A 17532-nucleotide genomic window follows, 5' to 3' on the forward strand; every position below is an offset into this window, starting at 1 on the left:
CAAAATGATCGGATCTTGAATTTGGCTCTATATTGTATTTTGTTTTTCTCTTGGAGGGAACTGTTACTGCGGGCTCATGGCCTTTGGTTCCTTCTTCCTCGCATAAAAAAAAAAAAAAAAAAAAAAAAGGGTGTTAAGGTGTAATATGCTGAGTAAATCGCTGTGAAAAGGGCGCTAAGAATTTTCCATAGCCTCCTAGATTGTTGTTATAATAATGATAATAATAATAATAATAATAATAATAATAATAATATGTATTATTATTATTATTATTATTATTATTATTATTGCCCCTGGATCATCTTAGCGTTACACCCGGAAAACTAAGCTGAATTCGCCCCTCTTTTTCTGTCCCCTATCCTCCTTTCGGGGTATAGGGAGGGGGGAGAGGGACTTTTGTGTAACCTAGCAAGCCGCCCGGTTATATCAATGGCACCTCGGGAAGGCGTCATTCTGCAGCTCCAGCCACTTGAATGACGTCAACAGTCTATTTTTATGAGAAGTGGTAATCAGACAGGTTGGATTCTGGCTTCGTCATCCCGTAATTGTGCCCTACGTAAGACAGAGAAAGAGAGAGAGAGAGAGAGAGAGAGAGAGAGAAGGAAAATTTCTAATAACCCAAAGGAGAATGAGTCACTGATATTCACCATAACATTTCTCTTAGTTCCCCAACAAACACCGGACGTATAATATCTGACATTGCACAGCTGTTAATACCTTTAGGGTCCTCTGACTCATTCTCTGCTGAATAAAATCGTCCGGCGTCAGTTGGAATAGAAAATAGAGTTGCCCTGACCATGAGTGTTACTATTGACAGTATTAACACTCTCAGGCTCTTCCAGTTGACTAAAGGAGTCAGAAGTTAAGCAGAATGAAATACTAGACTTGCCCCGATTATGAGGGAGTTTATTTTGACCGCTGTTAAAGCTCAGGCTCCCATGTTTTCCTCTCGGTTGAATAAAATCGTCTATCATTAGGTGGAATACTAGAGTTATCCCGAGCGTGAGTGTTGATCGTGCTGTGACTCATGTGTGACGGGGCAGAGTGGACCAATCAAGGACACGCAAGGCTCCTTTTGGGAAATCTTACGATCATACTGACTCAGAATATTCAGCTTCACAGAGCGGAAAAAGAAGAAAAAACGGTAGAGGAAAGAAAAATAGGAGAGAGACAGCAGGAAAATGAAAAAGAAAGCAAGAGGAAAGAAAAATGAGAGAGAGAGAGAGAGAGAGAGAGAGAGAGAGAGAGAGAGAGAGAGAGAGAGAGAGGGGACAGCGTAGGTCACAGCAACCTGTCAGTTGTGATTTAAAAAGCATTGTTACCAGGCGGTAAGTAACCCTGTCGCCCTTTATTGTTACCAGGCGGTGAGGAAGTAACCCTTTCACCTCTTACTACTGCTGTTTGTGGTTCATACTGAAAATGGTTAGCATTCGTGACTGGGATGAAAGGAATGCTTGGCTTCATTGTGTACAGTAGAAGGTTCAGTAGTTGCGATGAGGGAGAGTCAGGTTTGGAACTCTTGGTAAAATCGTCTTTTTTTTCATGAACTGCTTCGTCGTTAAGTTGCATAATTTGATTAGTAACCAAGCAGTGATACAAGATGTCCTGTGAGATGTATGAGAAACCCGAGGAGGTTACTTTGGCTTCTTTGGAGTAAAAAGATATGCTGTATTAATATGACTAATTTTTTCGTTGATCATTATGTACACTTACTGATTGCCTTATGTTTCAGTTATGAGAGAGGCCTTTTGCGCCTAAAGAGTCATCAGTAGCTGTAGTTCCATAACGATTTGGAATGGCACCCATATTTATATAACATTCTTTAGCCTATTCAAAATTAGTCAAAGAATTACCCCCAGAAGTTCCCAGTTGTCTCAAGGGACACTGGAGCCTTGGGATATTCCGATGTGTGTGTGTGTGTGTGTGTGTGTGTGTGTGTGTGTGTGTGTGTGTGTGTGTGTGTGTGTGTGTGTGTGTGTGTGTGTGTGTGTGTGTGTGTGTGTGTGTGTGTGTGTGTGTGTGTGTGTGTGTGTGTGTGTGTGTGTGTGTGTGTGTGTGTGTGTTATGGAGAATATGAATCATTATGATCTTGGTTTTGGAATATGCCTATCATTCCCTCTTCAAGCGTTCTGCCATTCTCAAGAGGCTCAAAAATTGTGTACCTCATTGAACTGATCATGCTGCTATTTGATAATTTCCTTAAGAAGTCTTTCTACTTAAGTATCTTAATATAACAACATGAAGAGAGTAACCTTTCTTCTCTCCCATATACTGTAGAAATTACAAGACAGTGCCACATGATTTTTCCTAAAGAACAGTATATTCGTGGATGATAAACGGTGTGGGCCAAGGTCGGACCTTTTTACCGTTGTTAGTTATTATTTCCCTATGGTTGCAGTTGAAATATGCTTGGTGTTACAGTCTGCCTCAATGTATACTTAATCCCAGCAATTCGGTGAGGTCGTTTTTATCTTATCTATGCTTTCCCCAGACATTTTTTTTTCTTTAATATATACATCTTTCAAGAGACGTTACGAATACATTACGAGTTGGAGGGGTCATATCTAACTTTAGGTAAATCCTTCTCAACCCAAAATCTCCGCTTAGCTGACCAAAATATGCTGGAAATAGCAAAAATAAACGAAAAAATGACGCGACCGGATTGAACGGATCACCCCATCTACATGCGCGGCGACTCCAGATTGCTGTGCCCGCTGCCTCTTCACTCCCAGGAAAAACAGCCGGGTTCATTTAAGCATCTGAATTCATTTTTTTTTTTTTTTCTTTCAGCCTCGACATTTTTTTTTTTTTTAGCAGGGTATGAGTAGGGAGTAACTGCTAACCGTGAGAGTATGATTTTTTTTTTTTTTTTTTCACTTTTCGAAACCGCATGAATAACTAGAAGAGTGTAGCTGTTCTTGTCAACAGTAATAAATAATGGTGAAAGGAATGGTAACTGTGACTGTAGCTGGACTTCAAAAAAGTTACATGTTGAATGAATGAATGCAAGTAGCAGTTCTCGGGACACGCTTAATGATTTACTTTTGTATCCTCTGTTCTGAAGCCTGCGTATCCCATTAACACAGTGGGATATTGGTTTTGGATAATAATGAAGCTGATAATTATGGTGAATATAATAATGACGGCGATGATGAATAGATAATGACGATGATGATGAAAGTGATCATGATGGAATGAAAAAAGTGACGATGATGATGAAATGAAGATGATGATCATGATATTAATGATGATTCTACTGATGCTGATAGTGAAGATGATGTAGGCGAACATGATGATGACAATTAAAGGCGATGATGTGTAAGATGATGATGTTGCTGTTGATGGAGATGATGATGTTACCGATTATGTAGAAGGAAATGACGGTGACAGCGACGATAAATGTGACTTAGATAAAATAGATGTTACTACTACTGCTACAACAACTACCACTACTGCTACTAGTAACAGTAGTAGGAGAAGTAGCAGCAGTGATCAGTAGCAGCTGTAGCAGTGGTGGTAGTAGTGTATTAGTAGTAGTAGTAGTAGTAGTAATGATAGCAGCAATTTTAACCCTCACCCCCCCCTTACCAGAGTGCGGGAGGGGCCCTTCATCGGCAGGCGCGAGGGGTGGAAGCAGACAGGGCCAGGGTATCGTTAACCTGAGGACCGCCCGCCAGATAGTCTTCCCCACTGACCCGGAGTACGTCAGCTTCCCCATCAGCGCACGAACGAGGGGGCCCGCGACATCAGGCGTGGTGAGAGAGAGAGAGAGAGAGAGAGAGAGCATGGGGCACTGAGAAGAACAAGAGAGAGAGAGAGAGAGAGAGAGAGAGAGAGAGAGAGAGAGAGAGAGAGAGAGAGAGCATGGGGCACTGAGAAGAACAAGAGAGAGAGAGAGAGAGAGAGAGAGAGAGAGAGAGAGAGCATGGGGCACTGAGAAGAACAAGAGAGAGAGAGAGAGAGAGAGAGAGCACATAATCAGAACTCAAACATCACACAGCTAAATGGTCGCACAGTCATTCATAGAGCATCCATGCCTTCAAAATATTGGAGAGTTGGTACTGATGATGATGATGGTGACGGGTATGGTGATGATGATGATGGTGACGGTGATGATGATGATGATAGTGATGGTAATGGCGATGATGAGGGAGATGAGGATGGCATCGGGCAAGGAAGGGAGAAATTCGCAACCGTGGAAGGAAAAGAACTAAAAAAGGAACTGGATAATGGTGATGATGATGATAGTGAAGATGTTAACGATGATGATGATGATTATGATACTGAAGATATTAAAGATGATGATGATGATTATAATACTGAGGATGTTAAGGATGGTGATGATGGTGCTTTTAAAATTGAAGATATTAAGGATGATGATGGTGATGATGATGATGATATAGGGGATGTTATGGATCATAATGATGATGAAATAGAGGATGTTAAGGATGATGAAGACGATGTTGAAGTTCTAAGGATGACGACGACGATGATGATACTGAAGATGTTAAGGATGATGATGATGATGACGATGATATAGGGGATTTTAAGGATGATGATGATGATGATGATAAGGAAGATGATGATGATGATGATGGCGGTGGTGGTGATGATGATGATGATAAGGAAGATAATGTTGATGATGATGATGGTGGTGGTGATGATGATGATATTGATAATGTCATGGGTGATGATGATGATGATCGCTCCAGGTGCCCATTCCCGAGGTCCAGAATCCAGCGACGCCTTCCACTAGGCTGATGATGACGCCAGGTAAACCCATCTGTCTTTATATATATATATATATATATATATATATATATATATATATATATATATATATATATATACTGTATATATATATATATATATATATATATATATATATATATATATATATATATATATATATATATACTATATATATATATATATATATATATATATATATATATATATATATATATATATATATATATATATATATATATATATATATATATATATATATATATATATATATATATTGTATATATATATATTGTATATATATACACAATATATATATATATATATATATATATATATATATATATATATATATATATATATATATATATATATATAGGGCGCCCCTAAGCCAACTTAGTTGATTCTTTGGCTGATTGCGATTATAATCATTATTATTATTATTTTTTTTATTAACATGGGTTCAATTCTCAGTCTTTTCAGAGCTGCATTTACTGATGTCAGGAGGTGAATTATTACCTAACTGAGTAAACAATGCTTCAGCAACGTGGGTCCAATTCCCAGCCTTGACGGAGCTCCAGTTATCGATGCCTATATGGCTGAATCGAGAGGGAGGCCATTTTCGCCCACGAGGACATCAGTAATTGTAGCCTTGAGATTTGAACTAACATTGATTTATATATATATATATATATATATATATATATATATATATATATATATATATATACACTCAATTAGCCCATAAATAAGCACTGAAAATTTTTTACACATTACACCCGGTAGATTATCTCTTAGGCTCCTGTGATTGCATCTTAGCTGAGTAAATTGCCAGGTGTTTGCAGGAATTCTCGACCATGAAGGAATTAATTGTGACGTATTAATTTTCTGGCTCCTGTCAATCCCTTTCAACAAAATGATCAAACGTTAATAGGAACTAAATGCTAGTTCCCAGACTACGCAAAGGTTCATTAACTCATGATCGGGACATCTCTGTCCTAGTATTTTAGCTCAGCAAACATTAGATAGCTTTAGTCAGCAGAGAATGGGTCATAGGAGCCTGGGATTGCTAACATAACACTATCACTTTAACTCGCGAATCATCAGAACATTCCTAGTATTTTTCCAGCTAACAGTAGACGATTTTATTCAACTGAGAATGAGTCGGTAGAGCCCAGTGTTCATTAAGCACATTATAGTCATTTCATTTTCACAGTAAGAGATAAGTGTCTGTACTGCTCATGTCTGTGTAGTTGTAGTGCAGATGTTAGTTACAACATTCTAAAACTCGTGTTAGCGGAACAAAATAAATAACAGTAGTATAAAATAATCAGCCTCGACTCTTTACCGCCATTTTTACAGATCTGGATGATGAGCTCAGAAGTACCAAGACATGACTCTTTGATATATGATTAGCTTGGACTAGGTTAAGTTAGATTAAGTGAGATGAGGTAAGGCTGCGTTGGATTAAATTAGGTTTAATTAGGCTAGAATCTACCTTAATCTAACCGTTAGATGAAGGTAGGAGTTACGTTGGGTAGACTTGGACTGGTTTAGGTTAGATGTAGTAGGGTTAGGTTAGGTTGGGTCGACTTGGACTGGGTTACGTTAGGTGTGGGTAGGTTAGGTTAGATTAGGTCGAGCCGGACTGGGTTGGGTTGGGTTGGGTTAAGTTAGATTTGGTCGATCTGGACTGGGCTGGGTTAGGTGGGTAGGTTAAGTTGGATTGGATTGGCCTGGGTTAGGTGGGTAGGTTAAGTTGGATTGGATTGGCCTGTGTTAGGTGTGCTAGATTAAGTTACGTTGAGTTGACGTGGAGTTAGGTGTGGTTAGATTAAGTTAGAGTAGGTCTAGGTGGACTAGGTCGGACTAGGTGTCTCTGCTTCTGTCTGTACCTCTCTCTGTCCCACCCCCAGGCAAGGTTGAGATGGCGGCTCCCATGGGCGTCTCCAGCATCAACGTTGACGATACCTTCTGCGGCGCTACACCCATCTCTGACCGCTTCCTCATCACCGCCGCTCACTGTGTACTCGACCCAGAGCGACCGTGAGTAGGTCCATCTGTCTATTTATTTCTGTGTCTGTCTGTCTGTCTGTCTGTCTCTCTCTCTCTCTCTCTCTCTCTCTCTCTCTCTCTCTCTCTCTGTTCCATCAGGCACGTAGGAGTCTGCAGCTTAAGTATGTATTCCAGTGACGCATAATTACGTTGTACTTTTGCTGCAACATCCAGACGATTGTATTCAGTGTATTAGAGAACTTCAATACTAAGTGACTCAACCACACAGAAAAAAAATCGTCTGGTGGTAGCGCGTTTTATAAGTCATGGGACTGAATGGATTAAGATGAGGGTGACCAGCATCGTTCGTCTCCGAGTGGCATTATGCGTCTCGCCCTTCTAGATTACCAGGAGCCCATTTGGTCACATGGTTATCAATTAACTTTGCAAATGGTTTCCTCGGCTTGTCACTCAGTGTAGAGATACCTGAGGGTGGCGCTACATTAAGTGAATGGATGGTGTGCGTCCCCACCTACCAATAAAAAAATCCCAGCAATGACTATCCTCTCCTTTTTACAAATACTAATAATCCTACCAGTAATCATCCTTCTCTTTTCAGTCACAGTGTTTCATTTTAAAAACAGAATGAACAGACAAATGAAAAACAAATTAAATACAGAAAGAAGAACCCATACACCAAACCACAGGTGTCCTCCATAACTAAAAAAAAAATGTAATAATAATAATAATAATAATAATAATAATAATAATCTCAGGTGGGGGCGCTCGCCGTCCACTCACACGATGTAGTGCTGCTCTCGGGTGTCTGCCCTTTCCTCTCCATCCTTCTTTCCTCTTCTTTCCTTCCATTCTCTTCTGTCTTTCTTTCCTTCATTCTTTCCTTGTCCTTCTGCCAACGGGTGACTTTACACTCTCTCTTCTGTCTTTCATTCCTTCATTCTTTCCACTTCCTTCAGCCTGTGGGTGACTCTACACTGACAAGCCAAATGGTTTCCTGTGCACCAGGAAACCTTTTACTACGCTGGGTGGTAACCATATAACCAAATTTTGCCGCCTGGTGGTTTAGTGGGTAATTATTGCGCTCCAATCGGATTGAGCCGGTGAAGGTTTATATCCAAGGGGTGGTTGGGGTTGATTGCTCATGTAATGCCACTCAGGGATGAGTGAAGCTGGTCACTCTTATCTTAAATGTCGGGACCAACTGCCTAGCCCCGGGCTCCTACGCTCCTCATGGGGCAATGTAGGATTGGATGATGGATGGATGGATAATAATCTCGTCACTAATTATCCTCTCCTTTTCAGAAATAATCCCAATAATTTCCCCACTAATTATCTTTTTCTGGCAGGGTGTTCACGGTGAGGTTAGGTGAACTGGATTTCGCGAGGGACAATGAGGAAAACTCGAGGCCCGTGGACTACCAGGTGTCGCAGATCATCGTGCACCCAGACTACAAGTGAGAGAGAGAGAGAGAGAGAGAGAGAGAGAGAGAGAGAGAGAGAGAGAGAGAATGTCAATTGGGCAGCACCATAGTTCTTTCACCTTAACTTGACCCAGATTTTCGTCCTTTCGCAGCTCATTTCTCGTAGCTCAGTGATGTATCCTTTCCATAGCACTGATTCGTGACGACAGTAGCATCATATTCTAGTGTTCATCTCATGCTTCAATTCAGCATTCAAGATGAAGACATGACAAGTTTAGGCCAAGTTAAAGGGCACAGAGTACAGCATCCTTGTCTTGCGATGCGTTGTGATATCCATTCTAAGGGATCCATTTGCAGACACAGTTTCGCTTCACTGTTTAGTCCACTAATTACGAAACTGTTGCATAATATTCTGAAAAGGTTATTCAGCTAATAATATCGGATCACTGAGTTTCAGCATCCATTACTGACTGTCACTGTTTATCGTAATGAACTGAATTATCATCATTTAATATATCCCCAAGTGTAGGGGTGTGACAGTGAGTGTGGGAGCATGTTAATTTTTTCTCTCCTTCCCCGTGTCTTGAGTTTCTGTTGCTACAACATAGGCTACAGCAGGGGACAAATTTGGCATGATATTTCACTTCTGCTCCTCACTTTCTTCTGCTGGCTAATATACCTGAAGTGTATGGTAGGATACTTATAGACAGAGTTAGAGAAAGAACAGAGAAAATAGTTGGAGAAGAACAGGGAGGCTTTAGGAAGGGAAGAGGTTGTGTAGATCAGATATTCATTCTTAGATCTTTAGTGGAAAAGTTTCTAGAGAAGGGAAAGAAGTTGTATGCGGCTTTCATGGATTTGGAGAAAGCATATGACAGGGTGGATAGACAAGGATTGTGGAAAGTGTTAAGAATATATGGAGTAGATGGGAAGTTGTTGAATGCTGTGAAGAGTAGGTACGATGGTGCGAAGGCTGCAGTGCGTGTGGATGGTGAACTAAGTGAATTTTTCTCTTTGAAAGTTGGCTTGAAACAGGGATGTGTCATGTCTCCATGGTTGTTCAATCTGTACATGGATGGGGTAATAAAAGAGGTACAAGGTAGGGTAGTGGATGTTGGAGTGGACCTGGTGAGAGAGGATAGTGTTTGGAAACTCCCTGTACTGTTGTTTGCAGATGATACTGTGTTGCTGAGTGAAGACGAAGGGGAGCTGCAAGGCTTGGTGGATGAGTTTGAGAGAGTGTGTAAGAAACGGAATCTAAAGGTGAATGTAGGGAAGAGTAAAGTGATGGTCTTTGAGAGAGGTGAAGTTAGTGACTGTACAGCGAGGTTGGATGGTGAGGAATTGGAAAATGTGAGTACGTTTAAGTACTTGGGTAGTGTGATGAGTAAGGATGGAGGTTTGGAGGGTGAAGTGCTTGAAAGGGTACAGCAGGGAAGAAAGGTTGCTGGTTCTTTGAAAGCAGTGATAAGAAACAGGGAAGTGAGCATGGAAGTGAAAAAGTTACTACATGACAGTATTGTGATACCAACTCTAACGTACGGAAGTGAAGCTTGGACATTGTTGGAAGGACACAAGTCAAGAGTGAGAGCAGTGGAAATGAGTTATTTAAGAGGAGCCTGTGGAGTCACGTGGAGAGACAGGCTGACGAATGAGGATATAAAGGAGCGTTGTGGTGTTGATGTGGATGTGATAGGAAGCGTTATGAGGAACACTCTGAGGTGGTTTGACCATGTGGAGAGGATGGAGGGTGAAAGACTGACGAAGAGAGTGTATGTGAGTGAGGTAGAGGGGGGAAGAGGGAAGGGGAGGCCGAGGATGAGATGGAGGGATGGGGTGGAGAGGTATATGAGAGAGGGGTGTGTGAGTTGGGAGCAGGGCAGTGAAATGGCGGGGGACAGGGCGACTTGGAGGCGATTGTTTGTGGCCACCCCAAACGGGATTGAGGCGTCTGGCAATAGATAGATAGATAGATAGAAGGCTTGATATTATACTTGTGCCCATGGATGATTCGCTGGTATGGTGCTTCAGGTAGGAAAGTGACTGACATATACCAGGTGTGAAGTAAGCGCAAGTCAGGTGTCACACACACACACACACACACACACACACACACACACACACACACACACACACACACACACACACACACACACACACACACACACACACGCACGCGCGCGCGCCTGTGCATGCCACATTTTCGATGTTTCTCTTCAAAAAGTACTGTGTACTTATTATACGTGCCAAGTTTTCTCACATCAACCAGTCAGATTTTTCTTTCACTTAGTCTGTTCATCTTATGAGCCATTTTTTCCCCTCACTCCAGTCCACGAGTAATTTGTTATCACTTCAACCTGTCATTTTTTTTTACACTTTAGTTTGCAAATAATTTCATCCTCACTAGAATGTAATTTTTTCCCGCTTCAGACTACAAGCCATTACTGCCTTCACTCTAATCTGTAATTTTTTCCACTTCGGCATAACCAACTTTTTACTCATTTTTTTTTTCTTATTCATTAGCCTAACGGCATATATTTTTTACCTCTTTAGCAGACGAAACTCTCATTTCCTAATTTCGCCACGGAACACGTGTGTGTGTGTGTGTGTGTGTGTGTGTGTGTGTGTGTGTGTGTGTGTGTGTATTTTGGACGTCTGTTTTTTTATCCTTAATTTTGTGATTCACTTTTATTTCTTTTCACGAGTCTCATTTTCTGTCAGACCCGACACGGTAGAGCGATACAACGACGTGGCCCTCATCCAGACGGTGGAGACCATCGCCTTCAACGAGTTTGTGTTCCCCTACTGCCTCTCCGCCGACCGTCCTGCACCCAAGACCGTTGTCATCGGAGCGGGATTCGGCCGCGTCAATCAAAGTATGTTAAACTCTACCTCTCTACCTGCCTTGAGTCCCGGGGAGACGGGGCAGGGAGGAGGAGAATTCGCAGACATATTTACGGTTAATTCCCAGTCATAACTTAAAATTTGTTTTCCTTGGAAGACCTAGAGACACGGGAAATTCTACACGCTTCATTTCCCTGTCTTCCTGTTAAAACAAATGTTTAAACTAAGACAGTTCCCCCCCCCCCCGCAGTCGAGACATGTTTTTGTAGGGAGAGCAAGAGACACTGCAAAACATTTGCACCTTCCTTTCTTGTCTTTCCTGGGAAAACAAACCACATTACGACAGAATATTGATCGTAAATCTGTTTGTGAATCTGGCTGCTGGGGTGGCATTGGCCACTTGTGAGCTTTGGGCTACAAGGAAGTGTAAAATATGGACATTAGTAATTTTTGCAGTATTGGCACAAATCGTGCTTGAAATAAAATAATGTGTGAAAACAGCTTTGACATTACAGTATACTGTGTACTTGCTGAACAATGTTAAGTTTCGATTTTGCCTTGAATATTGAAAGTACAATATCAAAGATCGTTCCTCTTTTCACAGTGCTTGAGAAATTGCTTATTACTTTCCTCATTTACGCCCTAATCGAAGCATAGCAATATTTAACAAATATATACTTATTATGTCAAGTTATTTTCACACGATATTTACTAATTTAAAACGCAGTTTATTCTAATGCCACGGAAACTGTCAGTGTCGATATTCTCAACATCCTTGAAGGTCAACAAAGGAGTTCATCAAAGCCATGGCTAACCACCCCATTTCTAAAAAGTCCATTCACAAGCTGAGTAAAATCGTCAGTAGCAACCAAGGATAATTGATAAAATATGTCATCGAACTGAGGGGTGTAGGACGCTTCGTAATACCTCTTTCTTTGCGATATATGCAGATTACGCTTTAGCCTTCTCTCATAAGTTGTGTGTGTTTAATATCGACGTAATTCACTTCAGGAAAATAAAGGGGCTGTTGAAGTAGAGGTTTTGGGGATTATTCATGGCTACATAGAAATTCCATCCCAAAAGCCTAACTAGAATATTGCCCTTACATATATATATTTTTTCTGTGCATGGCTGGTTCATATTCTGTGTATTATTTTGTTGAATTGTTTCGATTTTTCAAAGGATAAATTTATCTTACAAGAAAATTGTATGATGTTGTATGCAGTCACTCAGATTCCAGCCACTTTAGTCCCATAATATTTTTTTCAATTTTTGTCTCCCTCATTCGTGTAGACGACTTTGTGCAACTTATCATTTTTTTTTTTTTCGAATTAAAGATGCTTAATACAGCTTTACAAAGGAATACAAAGGAACTCAAACAGCAACAGACCTTATGGTCCTTTCGAGGCTGCTTGTTACAGAGCAGACTATGACTACAAGATCTAATTCTACATGCAGAAGGATAAGGATAGTAAAGCTAGAAGGCTCCCCCCGCCTCCAAACGTGACTCCATCTCTACAAAAGTTCTCTGCGATGGGTAAAACCATCTGAAGGTACTCGCAGTAGCAGGAAGAAAAAGAAGAAAAACAAGAACACGAACAAAAAAGAGCAGGAGAAGGAGGAGGAAAAGGAGGAGGAGGAGGAGGGGGAGGAAGAGGAATAGGAACAGGAAAAAGAAAACAGTAAAATACGTCTCGTGCATATATGGGTTAATGAGTATTCTTTCCTACAGAAATGGCGGCCAGTGTCATAATGTTGTCTGTGTAGAGCGGCGTGCAGATTTCCGTATTTTTATAGCCATGAGCAGAGGTTTGCCGAGAATCCTCTACCAACATTGTGCCCTGCTTTCCAACTTCTCATTCGTCCCCAAACGACAGAGAGCATCGTTCCCTGACATACTCTGTCGTTGTGTGCCTCACGTTGCTAGCACATAAAAAGAGTTCATTTAATACCTTCGTTTGCCACAGCTGGCAGAGGAATATCAGCGAACTTTTGCTCTTGACTACGTTAGTCGTCTGTAGTGACAACGGTTTTAACCTGTCCACTGCGATATAGTAATAGTTACATTTCCTGAAGGGAAAATGTTTTGTCTTCTCTGTTCCTTTTGATTTTGTTGGTATCACCAGCGTTCGTTTGCCACGGTCTCACAACCTTATTTCTGGGCCTCTTTGTCTGAATATTACTATGCTTGTTTAGTTGCCTCCAAAAATGTTCCATCCCACTGCATTCTGCCCTTCAGTAGCGTATCTAACACTCATTTAAAAATTTAACTAGAGTCAGAATATATCATTGACCTGGAACTTTACCCAAACTAATGCAGAAGCTTTGGCTAATAACGACCTTAGCAGCAACGTTTGGCAAATAAGGGCAACTTAGAATCTAAACTTATTTTGTAAGCAATGTCGATAGACGTAGCTGAGGGGTTTGATTAGATGGAGAAAGATATTGCAGATGTATCGGCCATACCACGTTGAGTACACCGCTTCCTGTCCGATCAGCGAAGTTAAGCAACGTTGGGTCTGGTTAGTACTTGGATGGGTGACCGCCTGGGAACACCAGATGCTGTTGGCATCCCTACGTGTCATGTGGGGTTGGTGGATTCTAAGCTGCCCTTGGCCACCCCGTCTGGGATACATGGCGTCTGGCAATGAATGAATGAAAATCGTAGATTTACGGCTGCCCATCTATCACCAGTTGTTTGGAACGTGAGCGGCTGCCAATAAAGTGGTGGGGCGTTCAGCAGAGTGAATAGGGAGCTCTCTCTCTATCTCACTTTCTCTCGCTGGTTATTCTTTTATCGTAAGTGAGGCGAGTTGTAGTCGCTTCTTTGGTTACGGAGTTTTATTGTACAAAGTTATTTAGAGATGTGATTGACAGTGTAACGTTACGTGACGGCAAACCTCCTAGCTGACCCTATTCCTGCCTTCTGCCCTCGATCGTACTCTTGGGCTCTCTTTCTAGTTCTCTAACTCTCATACATTTGATTTCGAACTTATATACCCTTCTGACTTCCGGTTAAAGTGTGTGGGCGTACGTGTGTGTGTGCGTCCGTGGGCGTGTATGTAGAGCTCGCACAATTCCGACGCATGAACAGCTTCCATCAGGTCATCCTGTATTTTGGAATACATGAGCGTCCGGCTACGGGGAAATGTGTCTAACCTCTTCATGGAGAACTCAGACATAACTACCTGTCTGTTGCATACTGATGCCTGCAGTTATATAGTTACATAATTACATTTTAACAACTGTTACATAATATTGTGTCATAACATATTAATGTCTACATATCTCTCGGTCACGCCAAACTGTCGACGTCTGTCTATATTACAATTTTACAAAGCATAAAGTAACATGGTACATTGATATGAAAATATTGAACAGACATATATGGTATTCATCATAATATTGTAGTGACATAACATTGTAGAAACATAATATATAGTTGAGATATGTTGCAGTAGCATAACTGTGAATGTTTAACAGAAATATGCATATTTATACGATGGTAATATGATATTAATACAGTGGCAAGTTTGCAATAGTCAACTGTATCAAGAATCAGCCATATGCAATATACAGTACATGCTCTCTCTCTCTCTCTCTCTCTCTCTCTCTCTCTCTCTCTCTGTATATATATATATATATATACAGAGAGAGAGAGAGAGAGAGAGAGAGAGAGTTTTTTTACATAGGTACATGTACTGTATATGAGTTAAATTATATATGCACTACTATATGTGACCCCATATATATATATATATTTTTTGTATATATGAATTATATTTACATTATTTACATAATATTCAAATGTGTACAACTTTCATTTAGGGGGTTTTACTTAAATATTTACTGCTCTTCCCTCCGTGAATAATGATTCTGAGTTTGCAGTCCTAACTTGCATTCTGTGTATAGCCAATTGTAATATAGCAAATATGACAGAAAAGATTATAAAGACAACTGGAGCTGGGATATACACATAAAATGGATTGAACATACTCGAACTATAGTCTTCCCAGGGCTTCATTGGCTGATCAGTTGCATGGTTTAAAACTTAGGTGGTCAACTTAATATGTGTACTAGTGTTTAAATACATCTTAGGTAGTGGGTGAAAGTGCTTATGAGTGTGATTGAGGATGGCATAGTGTTTTTTTGTAGCTAAGGTGGGCAAAGATAATGTAAACACAGGACAACAAGATTGGGCATCAATCGAATAACGAATAGTTCGTGGGTAGCGTGGCGCGTGAGTGCGTCGAAGGGCAGTATCTCTCTCACGCACAAGCCGTGGAAGAACACCCATCACAACGGTGCAGTGTTGAAGAGGTATTGCCCTTACAGCGGCATCTCTGTTTGTATATGTATCCTTTTTAAAGAAGCTCATTAAATGCTGCTGGGTCTTCCCTTTTATAGTAAAATATGCTGGTGTAGTGGTATACTGCCTGGCTCTCACCTGAGAGTCCCGGGTTCGATTCCCGCCATATTGGTAATATCTCTGATGATTTTTCTCCCTACATGTCAAGTGGGGTTGGTGGAGGATTAGTGCCCCTCCCTGTAAAACAATTAACTCTAAGCCCTTGACCACCCCGTTTGGGATACATGGCGTCTGGCAATGAATGAATGAATATATATATATATATATATATATAATTATTATTATTATTATTATTATTATTATTATTATTATTATTTTGTCCCTTAGCCACTGATGACAACAGCGGCAGATTTGATGAAGTACCTTATGGGTACTTTCCATTCCCGCATTTCTGATTATTTGTTTATCAGTTTCTCTTCCGATATTTCTTCTAGTAAACGGGAGGTTGCCTTTTATTCTATATATCTTTTCTGTATGTAGTGGATGGAATACCAATAATTTGTTTTTTGAGCCGTACATTCTGCATGTTCGAACAAAATTTTTTTCAAGTCCTCTGGCTCATTCTTGCAGAATGAACATTTGATTTCTTCAAAAAATCTTTTTCTTTCCCTAAAAGATTGAGTGTTGTTTTTGCATTTGAAAGAGCTTACTGAGGTTGGTGTATTGTCACGTACCTTATACATTCCCCTAACTCTTTCTTCCAAACTTTGCGGATTATTGAACTTGATTTTTCTTCACTGTTTTTTTTTTTTTTTCCACGTTTTTGCGTCCCCACACATTGCTTTTATTAAACCATTGACTACTATGACTCTTAAACTGAGTAGATTCGTCCCATAACAGCAAGAATAAACTAAAACAATAGGTCACCGCACTGAAGGGGTTAATATCAGTTGTTGGGCCACAGCACACAGGTCGTCGCGGCTGCAGGAGGCCGAGCTTGAGGTGATCGACACGGCCGTCTGCGAGAACATGTACAGGGCAGAGGGCCAGGAGCAGCGACTCAGACTCACCTACCCAGAACTCCTGCAGGGACGCGACATCATGTGTGCCGCATACCCGGACAGGGCTGCTTGTAAGGTGGGTGGACACTTGGCTTAGTTTACCTCGGCACGACTAAAGAGTGCATGTGAGTGAAGTCTAGAGGGAGATCAAAGACGAAATGGAGGGATGGAGTGGAGCGTTATATGAGGGAGGGGTGTGTGAGATGGAGGAAGGACAGTCAAAGTGCAGAGGACAGAGCGACTTGAAGGCGATTTGTTTGTTGCCAGCCCTTATGGGATTATAGCGTCTGACAATAGATAGATAGAAAGATAGAAGACACCATAAGCTTTCAATAACTGTAGTTCCGTAACGAGAGAGAATTGGATCATAGTTGATATAGCACTGATTACACAAAAGTAGCCCAAAAATAACCTTATGAATTCTTACTTTTCTTGGGGTACCATGTATGTTTAACGCAATCATGAAAGTATTAATTCAGAAAGAAAATGTCACTGACAGTCAGGGCAGCTCTCTCTCTCTCTCTCTCTCTCTCTCTCTCTCTCTCTCTCGTCACTGCCTTGCTGAACCCTCTCCGTCCTTGTACCCCGGACCTGCACGATCCAGCTACCCACACACTCACCTCTTTTCCTTCCAGTTCTCAAATTCAGGAGTTAATTGGCATTCTCTTTCATGAACTGTGTAAAACTGGTCAGCTATGGAACACTCTTCATCAGTCCGTCTTTCCCTTTGTCTTATTTATTCTCTGCGTTTTATTCAGCGTAGGACAGACTTTATGAACTGTAGGGAATGATTGTAACATTCCTTAACTCCTTGAACATGAGGGGATTTTTCATGGCTGAATAAAATCGTCTGGTTCTTGCAAAATTTAAAATGTACAGAGACACAAGTATCTTTCCAAAGTCTGACGAATACATAGCTGAAAAATCGAACCATCTCCAACACGCACTGGTATAGTTTTCATTTTGTTTTGCCCGTTGTAAATTTTCTTCACACGGAACTGGGAAGATAGCTGTTACTTTGGTTGTGCGTCATCGGACTGAAGGAATGTAGCACAATGCGTCTTTTATGGTCGCATGCTTAAAAGAAAATTGTCGCATTCCACAATTGTGCAATCCACCCTCTCCAGAAGTG

General features: G+C 40.9%; 1 protein-coding gene and 1 non-coding gene across 3 annotated transcripts in view; both read left to right on the top strand.

Annotated features, from left to right (window-relative positions):
• Window positions 1-17532, top strand: part of LOC145392864 (serine protease persephone-like) — a 68949-nt gene that overhangs the window by 47130 nt on the left and 4287 nt on the right. For both annotated transcript variants that reach the window (XM_080267148.1, XM_080267147.1), the window contains exons 5-10: window positions 3592-3755; window positions 4713-4773; window positions 6666-6795; window positions 8112-8219; window positions 10908-11062; window positions 16304-16476. In XM_080267148.1, coding sequence (XP_080123274.1) covers window positions 3592-3755; window positions 4713-4773; window positions 6666-6795; window positions 8112-8219; window positions 10908-11062; window positions 16304-16476 — 791 coding nt within the window. The remainder of the gene's footprint in view (window positions 1-3591; window positions 3756-4712; window positions 4774-6665; window positions 6796-8111; window positions 8220-10907; window positions 11063-16303; window positions 16477-17532) is intronic.
• Window positions 13483-13601, top strand: LOC145393116 (5S ribosomal RNA). Its single transcript, XR_013896133.1, has one exon. It is a non-coding gene; the product is annotated as a 5S ribosomal RNA (ribosomal RNA).

The sequence above is a fragment of the Coenobita brevimanus genome, chromosome 23 (genome assembly GCF_032717465.1).
Source record: "Coenobita brevimanus isolate Jiangsu-jjx chromosome 23, ASM3271746v2, whole genome shotgun sequence".
In the NCBI taxonomy this organism is placed as follows: domain Eukaryota; kingdom Metazoa; phylum Arthropoda; class Malacostraca; order Decapoda; family Coenobitidae; genus Coenobita; species Coenobita brevimanus.